Source organism: Brassica napus, chromosome C3 (assembly GCF_020379485.1).
Source record: "Brassica napus cultivar Da-Ae chromosome C3, Da-Ae, whole genome shotgun sequence".
Taxonomy (NCBI): Eukaryota; Viridiplantae; Streptophyta; class Magnoliopsida; order Brassicales; family Brassicaceae; genus Brassica; species Brassica napus.
In genome coordinates, this window is record NC_063446.1 from 36909779 (window position 1) to 36935330 (window position 25552).

Below are 25552 nucleotides of genomic sequence, written 5' to 3' on the forward strand. Positions count from 1 at the left end.
TTTAATATTTAATTAATCTAAAAAATCACTTTTTTTTTGAAAAAGATCAAAAGATATTTTGATCTTTTTATTTTTATTATTTATTATTTAATTATTTTTATGTTTTAAATATTTAATTAAAATTATAAATGAGGATAAAATTATCATTTTTTGCTTTAATTAAACATATTTTCATAACTTTCATTTTTGAAAACTATCTAGGAGACAAAAACTAAAAAGACTATTTATGAAACTTGTCCATATCCAAATAGTTACTAAATTTCTAAAACCAAGAAACCGAAATTAAAATATAAATTATATTTAGTTTTGAAATAACTAAATATTTTTAAAATATTGTTTACAAATCAAATTATTCATAATAACTGAATTACCCAATATTTTGTCATCATCTAACAAAATTTAGTCATTTAATTTACTGGTTTAACCAATCGCAAAGGGTAACAATTAGTAATCGTATTTATCACTTTTTTATATTTTGGTATCTTCAGTGAGCCATTCACTCTGTTGATTAGAATGTTTTAGACTAGAACCTGTGCATCCTAAAAAGTTTTTGTTTTGCAGACGAGACATGAGACCAATTTATGTTGGGTTAAACTAAATCATGGATGTGGATCTTATATATACTTTCAAATTGGCCGAAACAGAATTTTTAGTTTGGATTGAGGCACAAACTACCATCATATCAAGGGTATCTCCTACAAGGGAAGAATCCGTGTCTGCTTTACCTTTACGAAGATGATGTTTTTCGGATGGATTGTGGAGGATATCTGCTCCGGAAAAGGCTGGTTTAGCACTTTGGAAGGATATGACGAACTGTTGGGAGCAAAGAATACATGAGCTACTCTTTCGCCCCTACAGTCGGAGATAGAGGCACCCATTTGGGCAATGGAATGCATGCGAAATTTAAGACAGTATCATGTTACATTTGCAACTGATTATTCTTAATTGGTGAAGATGTTTATGAACCAGAGGAATGACCAGTCTTTACAAGTTATCTAGAAGACATTAAACTCATGAAAAGAAGCTTCACTCATTCAGAGCCCATTCATTTACCACGAACGCAAAATAAGAAAGCGGATAGTCTCGCACGTAGTGCTAAGAAGCAGCCGTCATTCGTCGTTCATATAGAATTTCCGGTTTGGTTTGAAGAGTCTATTAAGTTGATGACAAAAAACTAAATTGATACATATAATCAAAGAATATGTAAACTCATAAACCCGAGCGGATGTGACCAGTTAGTAAATTCCAAATAGACTATTTACTTAAATCAGTAATGATTAAGAAAGTATTGATAAAGCTTAGTTAAACCGATAAACAACATGAACGACTTAACCTAATAAAAATGGGATCAAATGGTCGAATTAAACAAGCTAACGTAGTTGAGCTATTGGCTGAACTAGTTGAACAAGCTGCACGAGCTTGTTCAACTAGCAATTCCAGACGAATGATTGGGTTCGTGATGTTCAAGGCAGTCAGAAATAATTGGGTTCGTGCTGTTCGACCAGATATTAGCAATAAGCTTGAGTTTTTTTTGTTTGCACAATAATCTTGAGGTTCGATTAGATACTAGCCAGAACAAGAATGCTTCGACCTAGGTCTTAGAAATGTTGGGATAATATTATTTTTCATTCAACAATTTAATCTGAAATCTTATTTATCTAAATTAGTTATTCTCTCTCTCTTTGAATATCCCCACTTCAACCTAATTTTGATCATTGCAACTTCTAAACACCAAAAAAGTATTCAAACATGGTTTGGCCTTTCCGTTTGCCATCTCTCTCAGACTACTAATAATACCTAATAAGTGCTCTTTTCAAATTATTACAAATCAAGCCAAATACAATGTTTTTTTTCTATTCATAGTAACCATTTTATTATGTCTGCTTCTGAGCTAAATAAAATGCAATGCATTGATGTTCTAACCAAAAAGTGCTAAATACAACGCATTTCTATGCTAATCTTCATTCTGAGATAATAATAATGATGAGAACGACTAACACTTTTGTCCCGATAACTCTCTGCCTAATAATTCGATTATAGGAGTAATTCACAAGCTTATATTTCCGCACTGTCATTAATAACCTTTACATTTCACACGTTTTCTATATTCTGTTTCTGAACAAATATCATTTTAACTTGGTTTTTTTGTTACACAAAAATTATCATTTTAGAATTTTTATGCAATTTTCAGTTTAATATTAATTACAAATGCAATGATTTTATAAATAATTTTATTTATTTCAAATACTATTGGTTGAATATGTATAATTAATAAGAAATTAAATGCATTTCAATCATTTTCTTAATTTTTGTGAAAAAAATGTCAAAAGTGACAGTTTTGCGAAATGGTAGGAGTATGAAATATCGAATTCTTTGCCACCATCGTAAAGGATTTTTAGTAATAAAACCCTTCAACTAAAGATGAACCGTAAAAAAAAACCTCGAACTAAAGACTTCATAAAAGAAATCCTCAATTTAATTTTGTTAATGCATGTCACCATCTGTCACGATATTTTTGACAGAGGGTGACTTATATTAACGGAATTAAAGTCGATGGTTTCTTTCGTCTAATTTTTAGATAAGGAGTTATTTTGCGATCCATCTTTAGTTGAGAGATTTCATTAAATATTTTAAAATCTTTATTTTCACTTATGTATTATTTAAAACTCTTACAATGGATTTATAAGTCTTTAAACTAAATTATAAATTCTTATACAATAAACTATGGGCGAGGTGACCTCGGTGCGGGTCGTCCTCGCCCATGGGCGAGGTGACCTCGGTTGAGACGGTCCTCGCTTACGATCGAGACCTCATCCAGACTGATCCTCTTCTCGACATTCCTCGGTTCGCATCCGCGAAAAACTGTCTTTTACTTGATTAACCGTTTTCTTGGAATGTCTAGTTTTCAAAGATCGATCGAGAGTTGGTTTTCCGGGAACTTTTAGGCATTGATTCCGTCGTGACCGGTTTTGACCCCAACACTGGTCGGTCTAAGGAAACTGCTCTCGCTGGGTCTACTGAACCGGATCATGAACAGAACAGTCAATAAATTTGCAGTTTTCCATCTTTTGCAATGGACTTTGTTTCATTTACGCGTTTTTGCCTTTCATCTCGACTTGAGTATATTTATCCATCTCGTCAGATAGATTCCATAAACATAGAAAATATATCGAAATACCTTTCGACTGTAGCTGAGTTATTTTCATCGTTTGAATGAATCACAACCGAACATATGAGTTAGGTGTCTAATCAGGACATAGCCAACACATTGCAAACACAAGTCAAATAACACATTTTCAGTATTATTTTAACTCGGCATAGTACTTAAACTTTTATTAGAAAGCCAAGTTATGCATACGTTCGCGGATCAGCCGAGCTTATTGTTTGTCTGGAAGAGTTGACGTCTTGTGTTCTTGGGTTCCACATCATCTGCAACATGTGGCGTGAAAGCGGCAACGGCTAGGGTATCTAGGTATTCGTTGGTTACTTTGTTTGCAGCGTATTGTTGATTAAGACGCTCCATAAGTTTTTCTTTATGGTCATTATAGTGGTGAGATCTGTTGCAAGCGGGGTAATGCCCGTGCCGAGAGATCGTCTCCAACCATCTTTGATCTGTCTTGGTGTTTCTTTTTAATTACCCATAAACGGGGTGAATTGTTTAATCTGAATCAGTACATACGAAACGTATGCACAGATTCTATAATGAGTTATTTGAAAGACGTTTATTGATTGAACAAGAAATCATTACATGGAGAAAAACAATGAAATCGCCAAGAGTAAAGAACTCGGCAAGAACAATAAAGCTTAATAAAATCTAGTTTTTGTGCTGACTTCTGTGTGATTATGAATGTCTACTCTTCGAACTAGGTTTTCCCCCTTTATAGCCGGACTCTTTCTTTTTCCTCCAAATAAACAGTCAATTAGACCGAATTCAGTTTATTTGATTGATGGCCTTGTTTGAAAGACGTCAAGAAAATAACCCGAATTTCTTGAAACATGTCGCATCTCTCTTTAACCAAACGGATCATCTCATCATCGTGGTAATAACACATGTCTTTATCTTGATCATGTGGAAGTATAGTTATATATAACGTCATAGATTATTTTTATTTACTTAAATATCTGGAGCTGAATACTACAATCTCTTGTTCTAATATTCTTTTGTAGGATATAAATTTGGAGTTAGATCTTTATATCCTACCAGAGTTGTTGTTTATTTTGTAAGTACCTAAAGATTCATGCTATGTTAAGAATAGTGAATGAAAGACGATCGTCATTATGCATTTTTTTTTCCTTAATTGACTTTATCAGTTTCTTGATGAGAGTTAATGGGATTTTTGATCATTTGACAGGGATTTAAGAGTGTAAGAAACATGGACGGTGGTTAAACTGAATTTGCAGGCTTATATGTAAACTAATTAAAGACCTTATGAATATTTAGATGCTCTTAATGTGTAAACTGTTTTCACTTATTATAGCAGAAAAAAAAAGATTTTAGGACTCATAGAGAAGAGAAAATGGGCAGACCAGGCAATGTAGCTCCGGCGTCAACGATAAATACATTGCAGGAGACATATTGGGAAGAGTCGTGAATTAGATAGCGAACGAGAGAGGTGAGTCCCGGATCCACGGTCTGTTCCGCTGTTAATGGAACAATCCGGTCGGTCACGTTCTTGAGCCACTTTTTCTGGATAAGAGCTTGTGTGATCTCTGACTTAAAAAGCCCCGGTGCGATCGAGTTCACTCTAATATTGTAAACACCCAACTCAATAGCCATCGCTCTTGTCATGGTGTCAACACCACTTTTGGAACTAGCATACGCGACTGCACCGTAAGATAAACTGCGGTTGAGCCCCGAAATGGATGAGATGTTTATCACCGAGCCACCACCTTGTTTAGCGTCACACATTAAAATGCACACGTATTTGGATACCAACCAAGATCCCATTAAGTTGGTTTTAAATACTTTGTCCCATTCGTTTTCTGATAGATCCAAACTAGACTTGACAGTGCCTCTGATTCCAGCATTGTTGACCAAGGCATCGATCTTTCCGAAGACTTTCCAAGCTTCTTTAACTGCTTGTTGAATGGTGGCTGCGTCTGATGAAACGTCTAGCTCAAGGGAAGCGGCTTGGACTCCGGTTATGTTGATTTCAGAGCAGAGAGATTTTAGACGATCGACACGACGAGCTGCTGCGATAATCTTGCAGCCAGCTTTGGCTAGGTCTAGACAGATCTCACTTCCTATACCAGAGGAAGCTCCTGTCACAAGAACCACTTTGTCTTTAAGTTCACACCATGGCTCCAGTTGCTTCGACACCTGCTTATCTCCATAACAAAATAACAATAGTAACAAGGTAATAAATAATCAAGTGAGCATTTTTCAAAAAATAATCAAGTGAGCATAATGTGATATAAGAGAAAATAAAGTATCTCACAGTTTGAAGATTGCTCATGTTCTTCCTCTAGGGATGTGTGTGTGTGTTTCCGTGGAGAAGGAGAAGTCCATAACACAGTTAATATATACAAATAAAGAAAAACTTCTCTCTAGACCAAAGCGACAATTTAACTTGGCAGATTCGTATAAACTGATTTGTTTGAGTGATTTACTATTGTTTCTGATGTCTTCGAGGTGAAAAGATTTTGTTCTCTTTTCATTTGGCAACCAGCGAAAAAATTTTGGTTTTACACCTTTTTAAAAATGGTGTTTTACAGTTTCCAAGATATTCTCTACATTTTAATAATATATAAAACGTGTCATTTGACATTTCTAAAATATACTTACAAAATTTTAACAAACGGTAGATTTTTTTTTAAACACTAGAGAAAATCAAATCAATAGAGAGAAAAATCTAAAGGCAGGGGAAGATCCAAGCCAAAACAAAAGTTTGATAAGAACAAAGCTTGTTTTATCTGCGGAGATGAAAGATATTGGAAAAGAGAATGTCCCGTTGTTTATATCGTAGTACACCAGACAAGATGTCTTGTTGGCTTCAATGAGTTTGATGGTTGTAAGGTGTTGATAGCTAACAAAACTCATGGTGACATCAAGGGAATTGGGAAAATCAGAATTCAGAAATCAAACAGTTCTAAAGTGACTAGCCAAGCTCGAGAACTTAAGAAGATCAATGTCACACTTAAAGCCATGAGGAGATCAACATGAATCATAGCTAACTAAAAGAAAATATGAGGATGATGCTGATTGTACCACGAGATCTTGTTCTTGACCGTGAAATACTTGCGGAAGCTCTCAAGAAGGTATGAGTACAATAACAAGGTTACACACAAACAAATAATTTCATCATTACATTGCGCTAATTGGTTGTATGAATATCGATTTCTTTGTCAATGGTTATAAAAAAATAATATGAAAATATGTTACAACAACACATGAAAACACTGCAATCCCTATCTTTCTTTTTCTACACAAGGGATAAAAAATTTCTTGATTCTTGTTTTTTTTCTTTCCTCACCATAAGACTGCAAACTTCTTTTAGACTTTCCGAGAAACAAGATAACCAGGAGGGTTTCTAACATTTCTTGATTTGATACTTGCAGTTCTCAGAAGTCTACGGAACTCATGGAGACTGATTTTACCATCATTATCAATGTCTGCTTCTTCAAGAAGTGGCTCAATGGACCCTTTCAAGCCAGTATGCTGCAAAAGAAACAAAACACATAATGTGTCACTAATGATTTACTAAAATAATAAGCATATTAAAGTAATAATAGAAGATAAAATACAAACCATTCGAAGTTCCTCTGCTGTTATGAATCCATCTCCATCTATGTCGAATTTCTCGAAAGCTGCTCTTGATCTCTGTTGCCATTTCTCAGAATCATGCTCCTCTAATTGATTTACGTGTAACGCAGCAGCAACAAACTCTTCGAAATCCACAAATCCATCGGTGTTGCTATCAATCTGCATGCAGCATCAAACACAACTTGCATCTTAATTTATATTGAAAAAATCTCACCATCATTAACTAGCTCAAAAATTGCATACATACCGCTTGAAGAATCTCCGCGACTCGTGCATCCTTAAGCTTCCAAGGATGATCTTTTGCAAGAGCCTACATAAATTTAGTGTTGAATATATAGTACTTTCTGTAATGCATTTTGCTAGTTATTTGAGAAGCTTTTTTATCGTTTTATTTTCAGTTTTTTACCTGCCTCATCTCGTCAAGGCTAATGGCGCCATTTTTATCAACATCAATGGCATCAAACTGGTCTCTAAGATCAGCAGACTCTTCTTCGTCAAGCGTTGTTGCAAGAGCCTAGAACGGACAGAAACAACTCATGTTAAAAAACACACAAACCAAACCTAAAATGAAACACAAATCTGTAATCTTGAATACCCTTAAAGCGAATTGCTTGAGGCGGCTAAATTTAACAAACTGACGCATGTTGTTAAGAACAGATATGTCTATGGGAATCTCACTTGCATCTCCTCCTTCTCTAACCCATGGATGTGCTGCAACAACACCAAAAAAAATAAGCAACCCTCAGAAGAAGATACAAAAAAATGAAAACTAAATGGCTAGAAAAAAAAAGTGCTTACATAGGGCCTGTGCAGCTGTTAATCTGGCTCTCGGGTCTTTCACTAACAACTTCTTAACAAAATCTTTGGCGCTGTTGCTAACGGTTGGCCACGGTTTTCTTCTGAAATCAGGTTTGTTCTTCAAGACCTAGACGTACAAAACAAATTTTCAGTTCAAGATTAGCAAAATAATAGACTATATCATTCTCTTTTTCTTTAGGGAAACTACACAAACCTCTTTGAAAATGCCATCTTCAGTCTTGTCCCAAAAAGGCCGTCTCCCGCAGAGAAGTATATAACTGATAACACCGATACTCCACACATCTGATTCTGGTCCTGACCTGCGTTTCAGCACTTCAGGTGCTACGTAATACGCGCTCCCGACAATATCATGAAACTTCTTCCCTGCGTTTTGAGTTTATAAAACAGTTTGATCATAGAGATAGAAAAAAGGAGTTATGACAAACTTTGTAACCAACCTGGTTTTATGAAGTCTGATAAACCAAAGTCTGTAGCTTTCAGAGGTGAATCTTCTTCAGTTGATTTGAACAGAAAATTCTGTTTGGTTTAAAACAAAAAGTTGTGAATAAAACCAAACTAGACATTCAGAAACGTGATGATGAAGAAAGTATTATATTATACCTCTGGTTTCATATCTCTGTGGACCAAACCACGCAGATGACACTCAGCTGCAACTTTTAGCATCTGTCTCACTACCACGGCCGCATCTCTTTCGCTATAACGACTCTCTTTCCTAAAACAACAAGTGGCTTTGAGATCAAAAGTATCAAAACTCTAAAAACTAAAATGTACTACTCAGATAAGGCCTTACTTGGCTAATATCCGATCCAGCAATTCACCACCCTCACATAACCTGAAAAACAACATCATATCAAAAGACAAAACTAATTAGCAACAGGAGAGAGAATGTTTTTTTTTTCGCATTTTAATTTTCTTGTGTCTCAAGAAAGAGTACACGTGATTGATAAAAGGCTTTTTTTTTTTTTACTTACTCCATGGCAATGTAAACAGAGTTCTTGTCCTCGAAGGCATTGTAAAACCGAACTACATTTTCATGACCAGTTAAAGCTTGCAGTATCTTCACCTCTCTCTTCACATCTTCCACAGCTATGGGAATCCTCATCTGCCCACCAAACCAAATCCATATATAGCTTACACCTCAAGAAACTCAAGAACCCAATATTTTTTTAATTCGATGTTACCTTGGCCTTGTCGATTTTCTTGACTGCGACACGATCTCCTGTCTTTTTATCCGTAGCGACATACGTATAACCGAACTGACCATATCCGAGCAGTTTCCCGATGGTGTAACGGTTATCAAAATCTTTGGCGTACCCGAAATCAACTCGCTTACCGTAAGGGATCGCTTCTCCGTGTCTCTTCCCTTTATTAGTATTATTATTATTATTATTATTCCCACCCTTCTCTCTACCCTTCCCGTGCGGTGGCGTCTGTCGCGTTTGCGTTTGCGTCTGCGGCGGCGTTTTCTTGGTCGTCGCTGGGGATCGTCGCGGTTGGGTCCTGTGGTCTTTTTGGATCGTAACGGCCAAGAATGAACATGGAGTTTGTGGCGGTCTGTGTTTAGCGACGGTGAGGGGGTTGGGATTGGGGCTCCGGGGGCTGTGGTTTCGGCGGCCGGAGACCTTGGCGGAGGAGAAACAGAGACCCATGATGATTCGGTTTCTGGACCCTAGGCGAGGTGGAAGTTTTCTTCGAGGACTTTTGTGGCATCAATGAATAGAAAATGAGGTCGCCATTGAAACAAACAGCATTGCCAGACAGAAATCGTGCGAAATGAAGGAGAGAGAGAGAGAGAGAGGCTTCGATATGCGTTGGTAAAGAAAATAGACAAAACAATTTAAATTTTCCGTTTAAAATAATACTGTTATTATTTTTGGTGGAAGGAAAAATGAGAATTTTAAATGTGAACTAATGAAAATTTACCTGGTTGATGCTCGGATGACATGTATGGCCTCTGATGAAAAATCATGGTCAAATGTATTGGTGGTGTTCCTTCATATTAGTTATGGAATTCATTGTTTTCTTGTTATTGTTTGTACTTTATGTAATTTGACATTATAAGAATAAATAAATATAGTTGTTATAGAAAAGATAATGAAAGTATTGAAGCTAACATCAAAGAAAAATATATTGGTGACTATAAAAACAAAATAACAAATACTATCTTTATTCTAGGAAAAAATATTCCAATAACTTATTTTTGTATGTTTCTATGTATTTTTATATTAGATAATAATCATGATAAACTATAAACTTCGGAAAATGATTATTTACTGTCGGTGAGTTTGAAATGGTTCGAGGATAGTTTATGGTATAATTAGAATAATATTTGAAATATTTAAGAACAAAAATTAATTTATAATTTTTATCATTATTCTTTTCAAATTTGATGAAATAAAATTGTGGTTATATTTCCATTTGAATAATGTGTTCTATATTTCCTGTCCTACATTTCATGAACCGGTCCTAGGGAATATACAAAAGAAGAAACCTCTCAATTCTATTGACCATAACCGGTCAGAGGAAAGATGATTGAAGTTCGAAGTCAAATTCTATCCAATGGTATGCTGTAAAAGAATTTATTTTGGAAAAGTAATAACAGAAGAAAATTGTCCTCCTCGTGTTACTTTTTCTTTTAATACTTTTACCACTGTGAGACACATCCGAGAACAGTAACAGAAAAAACTTCAAAGCTTACAGGATGCAAAAAGTACATTTTCATATAGTACATAAAATGTTACCGAACATCATCCAAAGGAGTGATAAATAACATACCCAGAGTTATACATTTACAAACCTAATGAGTAAAGTTAGCTTCCATCTTACATTAAAACACACAAATTTTCTTAAAAGTATTTTGAAAGTTAGAACCAAGGATGCCATGTTGGATCCATCATACATAAGTTGCGAGGCGACAAGGCTGCCTCCACCAACTCGTTCACTCCTCTTTGCACCGACTGTGGCGGCTCCACAATGTTCTCATCCTACAAATCAAAACCCATCAAAACGTTTCCTCTTTACATAATGATGATGATAAATGATGATGCTGGTGATAAATGTACCTCTTCAGAAAAGTACTGTGGGGCTATTCCTCTGATCCGGCCAATGACATCTTTCACGTTGGAGTTAACTTTGTCCTTGAGCTCGGCTGAGTTCAATGTAGCAATCCCTCCAACAGGAGGAATCGGCATGCCAAGAGGTCTTCTTCCAAACCATGACAGCAATTCATCACGGAAGAACATAGCCAGTTGATACCTAAGATGGTCGTTTTGCTGCAAAAGAAATTAGAGATCAGTGCTTGTTTTGTTGCATCCATTAGCTTTTGTATATATATATTTCTTTACCTTGGAGGAGATAACTGCTTGAGCTGCTGAACATATGGATGACATGAGAAGACCTTCGACCCCAAACTGAGAGAAGAACGCTTGCATGTTCCTTGTGAGGCGGAAAGGCACGGGCTCGTTAAACTCGATCATCCCATTGGCGTCATAGGCAGGGTGAAAATCTGTCTGGAACATCTTCCCGGTGTTTTTCGCAAACAAGACTTTGTTAGGGGACCTCCCACCAATTTGTAGCATGAAGGACATGAAACTGGAGACAGCTAGCTGGACTGCAAACTGCTTCTTGAATGCCCACATATGGCTTCCGCTCATCAATGTTTTGTACATGTACTGAGAGAATATACTGTCATTGACCAATGTTTTTGTGATGTCACTATAAGCCTGCAAGCGAAGATCTCCTATCGCCTCTGCTGAGACTTGCCCTGATATCGCTTGATTTAGTTGCTCCTTGAAGTGGCTGATAGGAAGATCTGCCTCTCGGTCATTCCGTGCACAGTGATTCTCATACACCTCGAGGAAAGTATTGTACATGACATCATCCTCAACCATCCGTACCTGAAACCAAATATGTTGTTAATAGACCGTGCTGAAAAAGAGGCATAGATAATTCCAGAACATCTTCTATATTAAGATCTGAGGGAATCTTGTTTAATGAACGTATGGTATAAAAATCACCTGAGACCAGACAGGAATGATGATTGGAGTGTGGATTCCAATGTGTCGTCTTCTTGATTCCTTATGCTTATCAAACATGTGGTTAATCACACGGAAAAGCTGCAAGATGCGTTCATCACTTCTGGCATTAGGCGTCAATGATGTCTGGACTATAAAATGCTTTTGCGAGCCATCTGAGCCAATAAGAGTCAACCGCCTGAAGCTGCTTCCATGCCTTCGAACAATAGGTACATCTGCTCCAACCCTATCCAGCTTTACTGTATGATCAGGTGCTACTTCCTGGATAGGGGTAAAGAAAGTTCGATTTGAAAACTAAATTTAACTGCAAAGTGAAAGTAGTCTAAATTACTTGAATATTACAGAGTTAATCATACCTGATCTGCAAAGTACTGCCCTGGTATCTCCACGTCAACAACATTGAAATCACGCAATACTCTGCTTTCATCTTCCAGTCTCAACACAGCCGGAAACCTGTCTTCAACGTTGCTCTGAAGAATGTTTTTCCATTTTTTCAGTCGCGTCGTTAGCTCAGCAAGTGTGGCCGGGAATGTAGTTGTGCTTTCTGGATCAAGGTGACGCTCAAAATCCTGTTTGTATTCTTTCACAAACTCGACATGCTTTGTCACAGCATCTGCCGAGAAACAAGCTCTGCAGACACCCGACAGTTCTTTTTTGAGAGGTTGGGGAACCTCAGCAGTTGTAGCAGTTGGATACTTGTAACAACGATGCAACAGAGCATTCACAACAGCCAGTAATCTTTCTTCTGGTAATGTAACAAATCTCGAACCTATTTCCGTGAGAAGAACCTGAAAAGGAAGAAACTTGCTTAGATCATCCAAATCAAAGAGGAAGGACTCATCACAGTTGAGAGCAATTTGAATAAACATAGCTGATACATATACAAAGAGAACAAATATCACCTCGAGTTCACTGGCTAAGTTGTTATGTTTACTCCTAAGAGCTTCCATGATATCCTTGGCAGCGTCAAAAGCACCTGCAGCAGACATTGCCAAGGATGCACCATTCTGCCTAGCTGTGTTTTCATTGATAGTAGAGCTGCTTTGGTGCATAGATTGGTCATTCCCGGGATGGGCATTATTTTCTGCGGTGGAGCGTTCACTTTCTTGCCCATGTGGGTTACCGCTGTCATGGGTTCCACTGGCTCCTCCAACTTGAGCGCCTTGATGAGTTTCTGATGGTAAATTGCCTCCACCATGACCCGCTACACCAGAAGCATTTTGCTGCATTCTTTGAGCCAAAACCAATCTACCAAGCTCCGACTTATTTACTGCATCACGTCGTTCCAGTAAGTATGTGCGCAACCAATAATAGAGAGCCTGAAACGGTAAGTTCCCACATACTCAGATGAAATAATAAAAATGCACGACTTAGTCATAGAAGCCAAAAGGTAAATTACTTGTGGGAAGACTGCAGCAATTTTCAATAAGACCAATTTGCAATGGGGTGCTTCGGTTCTTTGTAAGGAAAGCAACAGCTGTGGGATCCAAGACAGCCACACCCAGTGAGGAACTTGTTCTAAGTGTTTATCAAACACTCTGCCAACAGACTCATTGGCTGTATCGAAACTAAGAAGATAAAGAACACGCGCTATATGACTTCTGGAATTGGAAACTCCAAATCTTATACCCTGAAGAAAGCAACTGACTGCATATTCAAGCCAGATTTCATCTTGTGTTTCTTGGTAGGCCTACAAAAGAGAGTATCATATAAATAAGCACAAACATCGAGGAATGTTAAGAAAAAATAAGAAACAACACAATCATAAGAATTACCATGTCACAATAGTTTCCCCAGCTTATCCATCCTTTAGGTAAATTCTTGAACAGGGTGATTGCATTGGAATATGCGATATTAGCACCTTCCGTGTCATTTAGTTTCAGATGAAAATCCCCCTTCAGACGAAAGATCTCTGCTTTGATCTTATCTGGAAAATACTCTAAATTTGTGCTATTGATCAGATTAAGACCACTAGCACGCTCTCCCTTCATTTCCAGATATGCTTTTGCCTGCTCTCTAATTTTAACAAAGGCTTCCTGTACTCACACATCCAAAAACGAAGATAAGGAAGATAGTTTCATTAATAACAGTTTTCCAAGCTCAAAAAACAACAGAAACGAGACATGAATCAAGCTATCAAACAAACTTGGCAAAATATGAAACCGAAAAAGAAAAATCAAAGTGCTCTTGTATAGAATTCAGCTACTAATTCAACTCTGCCCAACTTCTGGAAGATTAAAGATCTTATAGAAATATACCTGTACTTCCATTGTCGAGTGTCCATACATTTTTTCAAGTATCTGTACACAAACATCATACAGCTCTTGTTTCCGAGCTATCCTGGCAAGCTTATTGACGTTCCATGCTTTGTCCCGGAATCCAAGGTGATGAAGTGGAGAATTTGAGGTAGCAAAGTCCTTAAACGCTTCAATAACTACATTATACATTTCATTCCTCCACTGCAGCATATCATACCAAACAGGCATACTGTCCCATTCATTTGGAGTCCTCAGCCTCCAAGTCTCGAGAATATCCTTTAGATCTGCATAACGATTTCCCGGTGCACCAACAGCAGCGTTTCCTGAAACTTTGTTCCCATTTGCTATGTCAACATGGATTCTTGCAGACTCTTGAACCTCAACTAGTTGTTGGAACTGTTGTAGTAATGGCACTCTAGCATGTACAGACATTTCAGGCAACTGCCACCACTGTTCCAAGGCAAGATCAACGCCTTTTCCAACTATGTTCTCAGCATCTCCGACACCACCTGAATTTCTGTCATGAAGGGCAAAATAAGCTTGAACCAAGCGAAGCTTTGGAGTCTCTTCCACTTGTGCCTTCGGTATCACATGGTCCTTCAAATATGCCCAATCTGGTAGTTTCCAAAGACTATCAAGCAAGATTTCATAATTCTCAATGCTTTTTCCAAAGTCTACCAGGGCATCCCATTGACCAAGCTGAGCGGCACAGTGAAGCCACTGCTCCTCCCACATACACATTTCAGCTTTAGGGACTGTGTTATTATAAGTGCCTTGGGTTGCCTTAACCATTGCCTGATAAAAGAGGCTCTGAGCACGTTGCCAAAAACCATGCTGAACTAATGAGAGTCCAGCTCTTGTTTCAGCAGTGATGGACCTCTTCTTCCACAGCCCATATCTCATATCTTCTTCATTTAACAAACGATAAAGCTCAGCAAGAGACTCAGCGCATTTTGAGTCATTCATGAACAACATCACATGGCTCTCTAGCAAAGCCAATGCGAGATGCCATGCATTGTACGTTTTTCCAATATATTTGATAAGCTCACTAGGCATCCTAGGTTGAGGGTGGCTCAACTGAAGCCCTTCCAGAAGTGCTTGCACAACATTAGGCCGGTGTCCTTGTTGCTTTTTATGGTAGTCCTTTGACAGGAGAGAAATCATAGGTTTAGCCAAAGCTACCTGTTCTTCCTTAAGCAGAGTTACCCATACAATTGGAAACACCAAAACCCATAGATGATATGCAACATTGGCATCAGTGTGTGCCAGCTCCCTTAAAGGGATGACAACATCAGCCACCTATAATGAAAATTCAAAAATGTTTAGAACTTTAGATGTAAATAATATATTCTTCAGGTTATCCCAAATTGATCAGGTGGATAAAAACACAAAGTTACTTGTTTTGATTAAGTAAACATTTTAGATCAAGCAGAATAAAGAAGAAATCACCATTAAAAAAAGTACTACAAACGATTCGTAATCACCTGAAGTTTGCTGGTTGCGCTCAGAAATTGGGCATGCTTCATAACAATGTTGTCAAACATTGAAGCAACTTCTTCAGGACCCTCTAAGGTAGCAAGAGGTTGGTGTTGTAATCCAGGATTATCAGAAGGCAAAAGCGCAGGTACCCTGGCAGAATTTGGCGCCAGACTAATTGGCTTGTCCTCGACTAAGATAGCTAGAAGGAGATCAAGACCTTGTTTGAGCCAAAAAACATCACTTAAAGCTTCCCAATCCTGGATTTGAATAATGTACTGCAACCGTGAGAACAAATTTTTCCCAAGAGACTCGTGATATAACAAGAAGAACTTCCTTCTCATCTCAGGATCCCTTGCCCGCAAACCAAGCATAAAATGTCTCTCAACTTTCAGAGAGACCTCTTGTCGTAGGGCGAGAGGGTACCTAATCAATAATTAGATGACGATAATATTATCTCTCTCATAAAAGCAATGCAATGGTGTAAGGGGGAAAAAGATTATAAGGCAAAAACATACTTTGTTGAATCAGCACAAAGTCCATATAACAGCTGAAGATACTTCTGATCCCACTCTTCCAAAGCATCAGATGAGAACTGTTGCTTATCAAGATATGAAAGCTTATTCAAAAAAGCAACTATATCTTTTTGGGTAAGGAAAGAACCAGACATTCCAGATGCACCTGTTTTGCTGACATCATCCTCAACCCACCTTTTGATCATGTCTAATATGCAGAGAAGCACACTAGCATCAATACCCTTTTCGGAAAGCAAGGTGTTCAGAATTTGAGTAACAGATCTTTTGCAATCAGGTATAAGCATGACCGTTTCATCAATAAGTTCCACGACCGACTTTATATTACATATGACTGATCCAACATCAGCACTTTGACGAGAAGAAGTTGCTGCAGAATCTGAATCTGCTCGCGGACCCTGGAAATGAAGAGAAAAAGTCCTAGAGTAAGCGATGATATGGGAACGACTAGGTTCTCTAGTCACTATCCTTTAGTCAGACGGTAAAAAGTAGGTAATCTATAGGAGTTCATTAACCGGATAGAAATGATATCTAAAGAGACCAGCAAATAACATAAAGAAATGAGTTGGACAGCAAAGTGAAGAATGAGAGGAGCCAATCTAAACCCTAAGATCATACCAGGGATTAGCAAAACTGAAAAGATGCACAGGAGATTCCAATACTCAATTAAATTCCAGTTAAAGTTCCCATAAAACGGAAAGCAAGCACTATTGATCTCTTAGCAAAAACAAGTTATTAAGTAAGAATTAACGTACTTGTCTAGGATAAGAACCCACTGCTGATCCCAGGTCCCGCGCAAGGCGTTGAAGGATACGCACCACAACATATGAATCAACAAAGTTTTTGTGTACTTTGGCCAACGTTTTGATGACAAGGAGTACAAAGCTAATTGAACCAAAGGAGTTATCTTCTACTGAAGCTTGTGGAGCAGTAACAGCACTCACATGTTTGTTGATCAGCTCATTGACTTTCTGGTACAATAGCTTTATGTCAGGAGGTGTATTAGCTGCATCCAGTGGGAATGCGGTGAAGACCATCTTCAACACGGAGCATAACGATTTACCAGCATCGAGCATCTTGGTTTTGAAACAAGGCTCAAGAATCTGGTAAATAAACAAACAGTCAGTCTTGTGCGCAGCATGCAAAAACATTAGTCTCTTTCAAATCTAATGATAAAGAATACTGCAGCGAGTATACCTGCGAAATCTGGTTGATGTTGTTCCTAATAAAAAGATGTGGCTGCTTTTCCAGAACTTTGTTCATGACATCCAAACCCTGAGCAAGTGCTGTTGACGGATCTGATGACTGAGAAGGTGGCATACTGCTCAACAATTTTTCTAAATAGTTGAACTTGACGTTAGCATTTGGCCAAACCTCCAAAGCTTGTGAAAGCAAATCTAATGCTTGGTTGTACATAGTGTTGGTTTCCCTGTCCTTAGGCTCAATTACCAACGTTACCTGTTCAAGACAGCAAAAAATCTTTGAACAGAGAACCGAAAAAAAAAACTAAGGTCATGTCTGCCAAAAACACAACATGACTAATAAATGAACTTGTTAATAGCTTGAGCAATGTTATGCACAAAAGCTCTTAGATATGGTTTGAGTGTAAAGCCTTACTCTTATGAGAAAATTAATAATCATTTCTTCCATGGCAGCATTTGGCTTGAATTCCTCGTCAGGCTGGGTAGCAGATCCAGGAGTTTCTACGTTGGGGATTGATGATGCACCACCAGGTGACATGACACAGATTGATTGGAGACCAGGTTCGATTTTAACTCGTTTACTTGGATCTTCTGATGTGGCAGATCCATCTGTTGAACGTTTAGGATCAGCACCAGATGAAGTATGCAATTCATCAGTAGCCTGACTGGTTCCATCAGTATCAGCGACCATTTTCATTTCATTCTGTCTTTGCCTTTCCCAGCTAACAACCAATCCAGCAAGTTCAATGGCCAGCCGCCTATTCTCTGCAGTAGTATTATATGGCAAACCTAGCCGACTCAACGAATTCACCATCTGAGGGACAAACTGTGCTCTACAGCTGTAAAAGAGATCTGAATGCCGAACAACAAGTAGGAAGATGTGGATCAAGTTTGGAATTGAATGACCTTCCTCCACCAATATTTTTTTGGTGTATCTTATCCAAATTGGCATGCGTGAATCTCCAAGAGGCAGCCTTTTAGGCAAAGCTGGCATTAGAATATCCAGGGCTTGCTTAACTAGCATCTTATTCTCTGGCTGACATGTCCTTAGAAGCGCAACAAAAACCTACATCCCATTGGCAAATTACATTGGTTTCAGTTAAAAATCAGTTAAAAATTTAGAAGAAGTTGTTTTGCAGGCAGATGCTTCTTCTTAGGTAGCTCTTCGGCTTACTCAGGTTTAGGGAAGAGTATTCTTATAGAAGAAAACTACCATATGCATGTCATAGTACCATGAAGTCTAACAACATGCACTTTTGAGACATACATGCAGGATTAAGACAAACTAGATCATGAGCCGCGCGACCGCGCGGGTTTTATTTTTGTTTTAACACATAACATATATTCATTATAGTAGTTAATATAGTTTAGAGTTTGTCTAGTTTTCTACTTTGTTGTTTTATATAATTTCAAGTTTGTCCAAAACATACGGTGTAAAAAAAATAAATTTAAACTGTGTTTTGTATTAATATTTTTTATCGGTATATTAGAGATATAATCACATCATAAAAACTTTGACAAAAAAAATCACATCATGAAAACACTAATATAATATTAACCAATATGATTTAGATTGAAATAACAATATATTATAGATGTACTATAAAATACTAATTTGATAGTAACCAATACGATTTAGACTAACATAATAGTGTAAGGTGATAACAGTAATCTAATATTAACCAATACGATAAACACTAACATAACTGAAGTCTTTATTATAATTTTAATAAAATAGTTATAATTAATAAGACATGTACACAAACAATTTTATAAAAAAATAAAAAATAGCAAGAAATATTAACTGTGCAGATATATAATGTTTTATATTTGGTCAAATAATTTAATTGAAACTGTATAAATCCAAAAACAATTATAGTTTCAATTTGTTTTTATTAAAAGAATAGCATTTTCAATGTGTGTGCAAAAATTTCAAAAAAAAAATGACAATGTATTTTTTTATAAAATTAAGTGCAATAAGAAAACTATGATTTTGTTTTATATTTATTCATAATCTAACTATTATTCCCCACAAAGCAAAATTTTATTGTAAATGCCCATATCACTATTGAATTATTAAACCCGTTAGTAACAACAATTTTCCATAAAAAAGAATAAAAAATAGTTATATCTTATTTGATTTTTCTTTGATTTATCTACCTTTAAAGATAGTTACATTTTTGAGAGTTTTTTGTGAATGTTTATCGATGGATACAAAGATAAATATTTATGGACACATAAACTTGGAGAAAGGGATTTGCCATATTTTTTATTTTACACCTTCCATAATTGATTGTAAATATTTAATTGTAACTTGGAAAAGAGATTTTTCTAGTTTTCGTTTTAAAAAAATGTAATTTAATGTTTAACATGTAGAAGAATCTCACAAATATGGAATCTTGCTGTATTCTACAATTAGCATCATAAACATATTTTATCGATTAGCAATGATCTATAGGCATATACGAATAAATATAAGGTATGATTAATGGTATAATAATAATATAAAGTATCATCACAGGTTATGTTTTTTGGTAAGTTCTTTGGTGATTCATTAATGATAATAAAGTGAATATTTTTTTGTTTAAGGAAATAAAATGTTAGGCTATGAATATTGATATGAATAATAATGTGATGTCCAAATTAAAAATATACCTAGAAGAAGTTGTAATGTTTCTGTTTTAATACTATAGATGGTATTATTTACTCATGTCGGTAGTATAACTTTAAGCAAAAAAATTTAGCATAGTATAACTCATTTGTCATTTGATAAATTTATGGTTTTATTTATCATTTTCATTATTTAATTATAATATTTTCATTTTATATTTGAAAGATAAATGAATATTTCTTTCTAACAATATTTTTGTAAATGTACTTTTTAGATAATCAATTTAAATTGTTATTATCATTGAATTTAATTATTTTTTACATAATTTTAATTTTTGTTTACATCAAAACTAATCATATTTTAGGATAATTATAATTTAAAATATTAATTTCGGATTTTTTCAAAAAAACTTCTGAAAAGATTTTTCAAAGATTTTATCATATGTTTTTTAGAAAAAAATATTGAGTTGCATTTCAAATAAAAAGGTAAAGATATTGAAAGAAATTCTAACTAAAATATGTAAAATTTAATATTGTTTCTAAGAAATGGTTCAAATAAAAAATCACACATGAAAGAAATCATGACTTCTGTTTTAATAGATAAGATACATCAAAACTAATGATATTTTAGGATAATAATAATTTAAAATGTTAATTTTGGATTTTTTCAAAAAACTTCTAAAAAGATTTTTCAAATATTTTGTTATATTTTTTAAAAAAGTCATTTAGTTGTATTTCAAATAAAAAAGGTAAAGATATTGAAAGATATTCTAACTAAAATATTTAAAATTTAATATAGTTTCTAAGAAATGACCCAAATAAAAAAAATCACACAAGTCATGATTTATGTTTTAATAGATAAGATACATGAAAGAAGTCATGACTTCTCTTTTAATATATATGATAATCATATTTTATGATAGTTATAATTTAAAATGTTAATTTCGGATTTTTTCAAAAAACTTCTAAAAAGATTTTTCAAAGATTTTGCTATATTTTTTTAAAAAATATTGAGTTTCATTTCAAATAAAAAGCTAAAGATATTGAAAGATATACTTACTAAAATATGTAAAATTTAATATAGTTTAAGAAATGACCCAAATAAAAAAAAATCATACATAAAAGAAGTCATGACTTCTCTTTTAATATATAAGAAGTGCATTTAGATCTAGCTTAAGCTACTAATTGGCCGTCTCAGTCATAGACAACGTGTTTTTTAATCATTCTACACGGAAATCAATAAACATCGGTAACATCTAATAGCACAGCAAATTTAATCGGTACCTGGAGAATAATTTTCTCGGGAGCCTGGTAAGCATCCAAGAAGTGGCAAACATTAACAAATGCCCACTGCTTACTGGCACTATCTTCCCGTTTGAGATGATTCCATCCAAACTTAATGAGCTCTTTTCTATGATGAACCAAGTCACTCTGAAGATATTTTAGAAGCAAAGTTGCTAATTGCAAAAGTTCGATCCTCAAAGGTTCATCATATTCAGCCGAAACCTACACCAATTAAGGGGAGATTTTACCAATACAACTATGATAAAATCTTAACAAGTCTTAAATAGCGGATAAAAATAAGAAACCCATGTTCAAATACAATATAAACCAGCATGACCGTTGTACAGCACTCTTCACCATAACATTGGTATGTTCCTATTAATTAAGTTAGTTAGTGGGAAAAGGAACCTACCTCTTCGGGTGGATCAAGAAGCCTCTCCACAATGGTTTTGACGATATCAGGGTCAATAACCTCCCAAGTTTGGCCGTTTTGGAAAGCATAAGAAAGCATTGGAAGAATAAGCATTTGCATTGCCTGGACTAAATGATCATGGCCGAGTTGTTTGGAGTAGAAAAGGTCAAGAAAATGTAGGAGAAGTGCTCTTTTCATGTTGGGCGGATAACCTTCTGCAACCTGATTGAACAGATCCCAGTTATTATACTAGAGCTTGAAAAGTGTGAACAAAATGAAGTCAGAAAGAGAATCGTATCTAAATTTGAAACTCTTAGATACCTCAATAATGTAGAATTCCTTCAAAAAGGTGTAGTCAATGCGGCTATGGAACAAGAAAATCGAGAGAATATCGAATAGAACATTCACTTCAGATTTTTCATGCCGTAGGTAATTCAAGAAGCACTTCACAAGCCATTTGCTCTCTTTCACCTGTGAATTTGAGACAAACGACTTCAGATTCAAACTATTTAAATATATTACATAACTCGCAACGAAGATTATTCAGATCTAAGCAGTCGAGATACCTGAACTAAGTTCAGCTCTTGCTCATTCTGCAAGCGAGATATCCTTGAAGGTGATTTCCAAAGGAGAACTAAGGTATCAAAAACACTGCGGTTACTCTGCAGCCAACTGGGTATCAGTTTCACCATTGTTTTGATGAGGTAGAGCCCCTGAAAATATGCATCCGATGCTACATTAGCCTTTGTTGGTGCCGTGCTAGAACTCTCTGATTTAACAGCGACAATATTTTCATCTCCACATGATGTAGCTGGAGGAGTTGAAGCTGCCATGCTCATTGTAGCATCAAGTTTCGGCAAAATTTCTGGAAAGGCATATGAAAGTATCTTCTGAGGAGACTTTGCTAGTTCTTCTCTTAACGGTTGACCCGCATCTGATCGGATTATATACATAAACCTGAGTTTTTAATAAAGAAACAAACAGTTGTCGTTAGCAAGTTTGTAACAATGTACTCCAAGCTCGCACTTCACATATAACAAGATGCAGTGAACTAAGAAACTTATCATAAGATAACGTCCTCACCTTCGGAAATATTTTGGCTCACTTAATCTAGAAAGAAAATAATCAACAGCGAGACTCGCATATCGGTTCAAGAACTTAGTAAGCGGTAGACGGTATGGGCTATTAATCTCACTGTACACTTGCCCAGGAGGAAGAGCTGCTTCTAAGTCAATTGTTAAGGTTACAAGTTCATCTAGAAATTTCGAAGCAGCATGTGGAAGTAAGTGGAAGAGCTCAATGATAGCTGCAATGAAAAGCAGAGTATGGAGTATGAATAATCATTTAACCAGAAGTCGATTAATATATTTTCAAAGTCAAAACTACCGGCTGCTATTTTTGGCTCTTCTCCAGCTTTCCATGATTTTTGGGATTGGGCAAGTTTCTCCGGCTCCAGCCATTTCTTCAGGTGCTCCAGCAACTTTCCTCCTAATGTCACATTAAACCAATTTGACAGAAGTTCAAGTAGGCGTGCCAGACCTTGCAGTAAAGGCATACTGAGATTTTTTGTGTGCGCCAAATTAACTAGTATTGGCCTGAGGCTACTCTGAAGAAGCTCCTTGGGCATTCTTTGTTGATTAATAACCTAAATCAGAAAACAGTGTTTCACAAAAAGTAAATAAGTTCATAAAGAGAACAAATTGAAAAAAAAAAGATAGATAAAGAAATAGACTCCAAACTCAGCTAAGCAAGTTCCTCATATTGAAATTCAATGAGCATGCAAGAATCATAACTAAGATAAAAGAAAACTACGAACCTGTCTTAAACCCTCCTTAGCAACCGCCACGATTTCTGGTGCTCTACATGTTAGAGACTTGAAAAACATGGAAATTATTTTGGCACGCAGTTCATTGTGAGTTTGCGTTCGGAAATCAGTCCAAGCCATAGTTGTGCACAGAAGCTCGATACAAGCTGTTCGAAGCCTGTTCAATGATGTAAGGACTTTAGGATTCATCAACTTCACAGCCCAGACAGTTTCATCAGCCTCAGCTATTTGTAATGCTTCTTGCAGAAAGTTAACCAACTCTGGAGTCACTTTCAGAAGGGGAGGCCTCAGAGCCAAGCAAAAATTCAGAGCTGAAACTGTTCCAACCTGTAAGGTAAATTAAATAAGGTAAAAATCAAAGAACAAGAGGATGACAATTGCAAAAAGATGCACAAAAGAAACATAGCAGTTGGAGGCACCTGTTGATCAACTGTCTTTGATCGGAGTGGGCGCATTATAAGTGGCTGCAGCAGCAGTTGGTACAAAGGCTCAAGCAACTCAGTTACCTCACTTCCAGTTCGGCTAGCCAAAAGTGCAAGGCAATTCTGTACATTTTTTCTCACAGGGATTGATGCGTTAGGATTGAACAGCTCTGTAGCAAGATATTCTACCACATCTTGAAAGCTTTTCCTACGTGCTTCACTGTTCGCTTCGTCAACATTATTAACCACTCTAAGAATCTGCATAAGAACCTGACTTGTCTCTTCTTGCTCTTTGCTAGCATAAACCGGAAGCCTCTTTAGAACATAAACCAGACCACGCACAATCTTTACTTGGAAAATACATAATGTCTCAACATTCACTTCCCCACCAATGCACCTAACCCCATAACCCTCCCATCTGTGCTTGCCATGTGCTCCATAACAGCCATGCAAAAGTCGGGGCAAAAGTTGTTCAAACACTGGTATTCGCACACTTGGATGGGGTGAATATACTGGATTTGTAGAAGGGCTCGAGACAATCATGGAAGCATTGTTACCACCCCTAGCCATCAGCACATCAGCATGTTTGACACGAGCAAGGAACAAAAGTGTTTCAGAAAACACATTTAACGCATTCAGAGCAGCTTTGGCGTGAAGCCTGTTTTCATCGGCAAGCACATCCACCAGCGCGTCTAAAAATATCAAAGGATCTAACTGCTTTAAGTTAGATGATCGATTACCCTTGGACCTGGAACTCGCCGAAATCACTGAACCCCCAAGTGAACCAGTGCTACTTGATGCATTTGAGGAGGTGTAGTCAATATGCAAGATAATCGCAAAATGGCGGCAAATGTTTACAACGAAGTCGTCATCGGAGTCACTGAGATCCAAATCGGAACTCGCAGCAAGTATGGTGACCAGCAGTGTCTTGAAGATTGACTTCTCAGCCATTAACTGGGTCTTCGTTTTTACTCCTAAGTCAGCCTGCAACATCAAGAAGACATCACATTTAATAAAGTGAATCTTTCTTCAGCATATTAAGACATCACATTTTGACCAGTAAAGTACAGAGTCAAACTATCACAGATTAAAACTACAACTAACCTTCATTTCCCCTGATTCACTCCTGTGCAAAGATGAATCAACAGAGGAACGTAACAGAGTTGATAATTGCCTGGACGTTTGACCCACATCAGTGACACAGCCAGGCAAATTAAGTTGAGACAGTAGGCATACATGGAGGAATTTTAGAGCTTGCTTTCTGTAGTAGATGTCTATGCCTTGGTTCTTCTGAATAACCGCTACTACAGCAAGATTAATGAATTTATCTAACGGTACCAGAAAAGGCGTGGATGGCTCAAATGTAAGAACTAAGCGGAGACCATGCTCTGGGTTATCTTTGCATTCAAGTGTAAGTGGCTCTTTCAAGAATCTTCTGTTGCGACCACCCAACTTTCCAAGGATTTGTAAAGCTTTTCCACCCCAAGGATATGGCACAGGCCTTAAATGGGACCATAATGCTAAGATCACTTCAGACATCACATTGGCCATGCTAGGTTCCAGAAAATCGGGATTCAGACTATCCACCCAGAATTCAAGGGTGCGTAACCCCAAGCTCACAAGTTCATCGCTTCCTCTCAAACAGAATACAAGAGGCTTCATGAGACGGGGAAGGTAAGGCAATAAGGAGCTTAAGCGTGCAGGAAGCGCCAAACAAAGCTCTAGCAAAAGATCTTTCATGTCCTCCCCAGCTGGACCCTCGAGCATTGTCAGAAGCATATTAAGACAAGGTAGCAGCATTGGAATCAAATCTCTCAGAAGCAGCTCATATTTACATCCAGCAAGACCTCTGAATACAGTACGGAGCAATTGCATATAACCAAGAGGTTTTTCAACTTCGGTAGCACTTTTCAA

The 25552-nt window shown here is 36.7% G+C and overlaps 3 protein-coding genes across 3 annotated transcripts; all 3 read right to left on the bottom strand.

The window, feature by feature from the left end:
- Positions 1-3624: 3624 nt before the first annotated feature.
- On the bottom strand, positions 3625-6066 carry LOC106385064 (3-oxoacyl-[acyl-carrier-protein] reductase FabG-like). Its single transcript, XM_022699737.2, has 2 exons — positions 5439-6066; positions 3625-5320 (listed from the first exon to the last, which is right to left on the bottom strand). The coding sequence occupies exons 1-2, from the start codon at positions 5454-5456 to the stop codon at positions 4502-4504; spliced, it is 837 nt and encodes a 278-aa protein (XP_022555458.2). The 5' UTR covers positions 5457-6066; the 3' UTR covers positions 3625-4501.
- A 216-nt stretch (positions 6067-6282) lies between these two features.
- On the bottom strand, positions 6283-10104 carry LOC106385922 (calcium-dependent protein kinase 16). Its single transcript, XM_013825822.3, has 12 exons — positions 8764-10104; positions 8554-8684; positions 8373-8414; positions 8183-8294; positions 8020-8098; positions 7776-7945; positions 7562-7688; positions 7359-7474; positions 7170-7277; positions 7011-7073; positions 6749-6922; positions 6283-6658 (listed from the first exon to the last, which is right to left on the bottom strand). Exons 1-12 carry the CDS (start codon positions 9229-9231, stop codon positions 6494-6496), a joined length of 1755 nt encoding a protein of 584 aa, XP_013681276.2. The 5' UTR covers positions 9232-10104; the 3' UTR covers positions 6283-6493.
- Positions 10105-10282: 178 nt separating this feature from the next.
- LOC106389480 (transformation/transcription domain-associated protein-like) lies at positions 10283-25545 on the bottom strand. The gene is made up of 23 exons (XM_048753262.1): positions 24743-25545; positions 23636-24622; positions 23208-23543; positions 22778-23036; positions 22475-22697; positions 21958-22348; positions 21713-21862; positions 21392-21613; positions 20980-21201; positions 17501-18151; positions 17081-17341; positions 16639-16986; positions 15869-16281; positions 15359-15776; positions 13875-15173; positions 13392-13652; positions 13016-13306; positions 12519-12935; positions 11973-12404; positions 11599-11877; positions 10927-11478; positions 10645-10854; positions 10283-10566 (listed from the first exon to the last, which is right to left on the bottom strand). The coding sequence occupies exons 1-23, from the start codon at positions 25511-25513 to the stop codon at positions 10447-10449; spliced, it is 9513 nt and encodes a 3170-aa protein (XP_048609219.1). The 5' UTR covers positions 25514-25545; the 3' UTR covers positions 10283-10446.
- Between the last annotated feature and the right edge of the window lie 7 nt (positions 25546-25552).

Bases quoted from the DNA above. Each gene is read 5' to 3' on its own strand.
- LOC106389480 (XM_048753262.1), bottom strand. From the start codon at position 25,513: ATGCAATTGCTCCGTACTGTATTCAGAGGTCTTGCTGGATGTAAATAT. The intron at 15,777-15,868 runs GTATGTTTTTGC...ATTATTGATTAG, and splicing joins CTTTGTGCTGATTCAACAAA to GTACCCTCTCGCCCTACGAC. The intron at 12,936-13,015 runs GTAATTTACCTT...TTACCGTTTCAG, and splicing joins TTGCTGCAGTCTTCCCACAA to GCTCTCTATTATTGGTTGCG.
- LOC106385922 (XM_013825822.3), bottom strand. From the start codon at position 9,231: ATGGGTCTCTGTTTCTCCTCCGCCAAGGTCTCCGGCCGCCGAAACCAC. The intron at 8,415-8,553 runs GTAAGTAAAAAA...GTTGTTTTTCAG, and splicing joins TCTGTTTACATTGCCATGGA to GTTATGTGAGGGTGGTGAAT. The intron at 7,689-7,775 runs GTTTGTGTAGTT...TTGTACGTCTAG, and splicing joins AAGATGGCATTTTCAAAGAG to GTCTTGAAGAACAAACCTGA.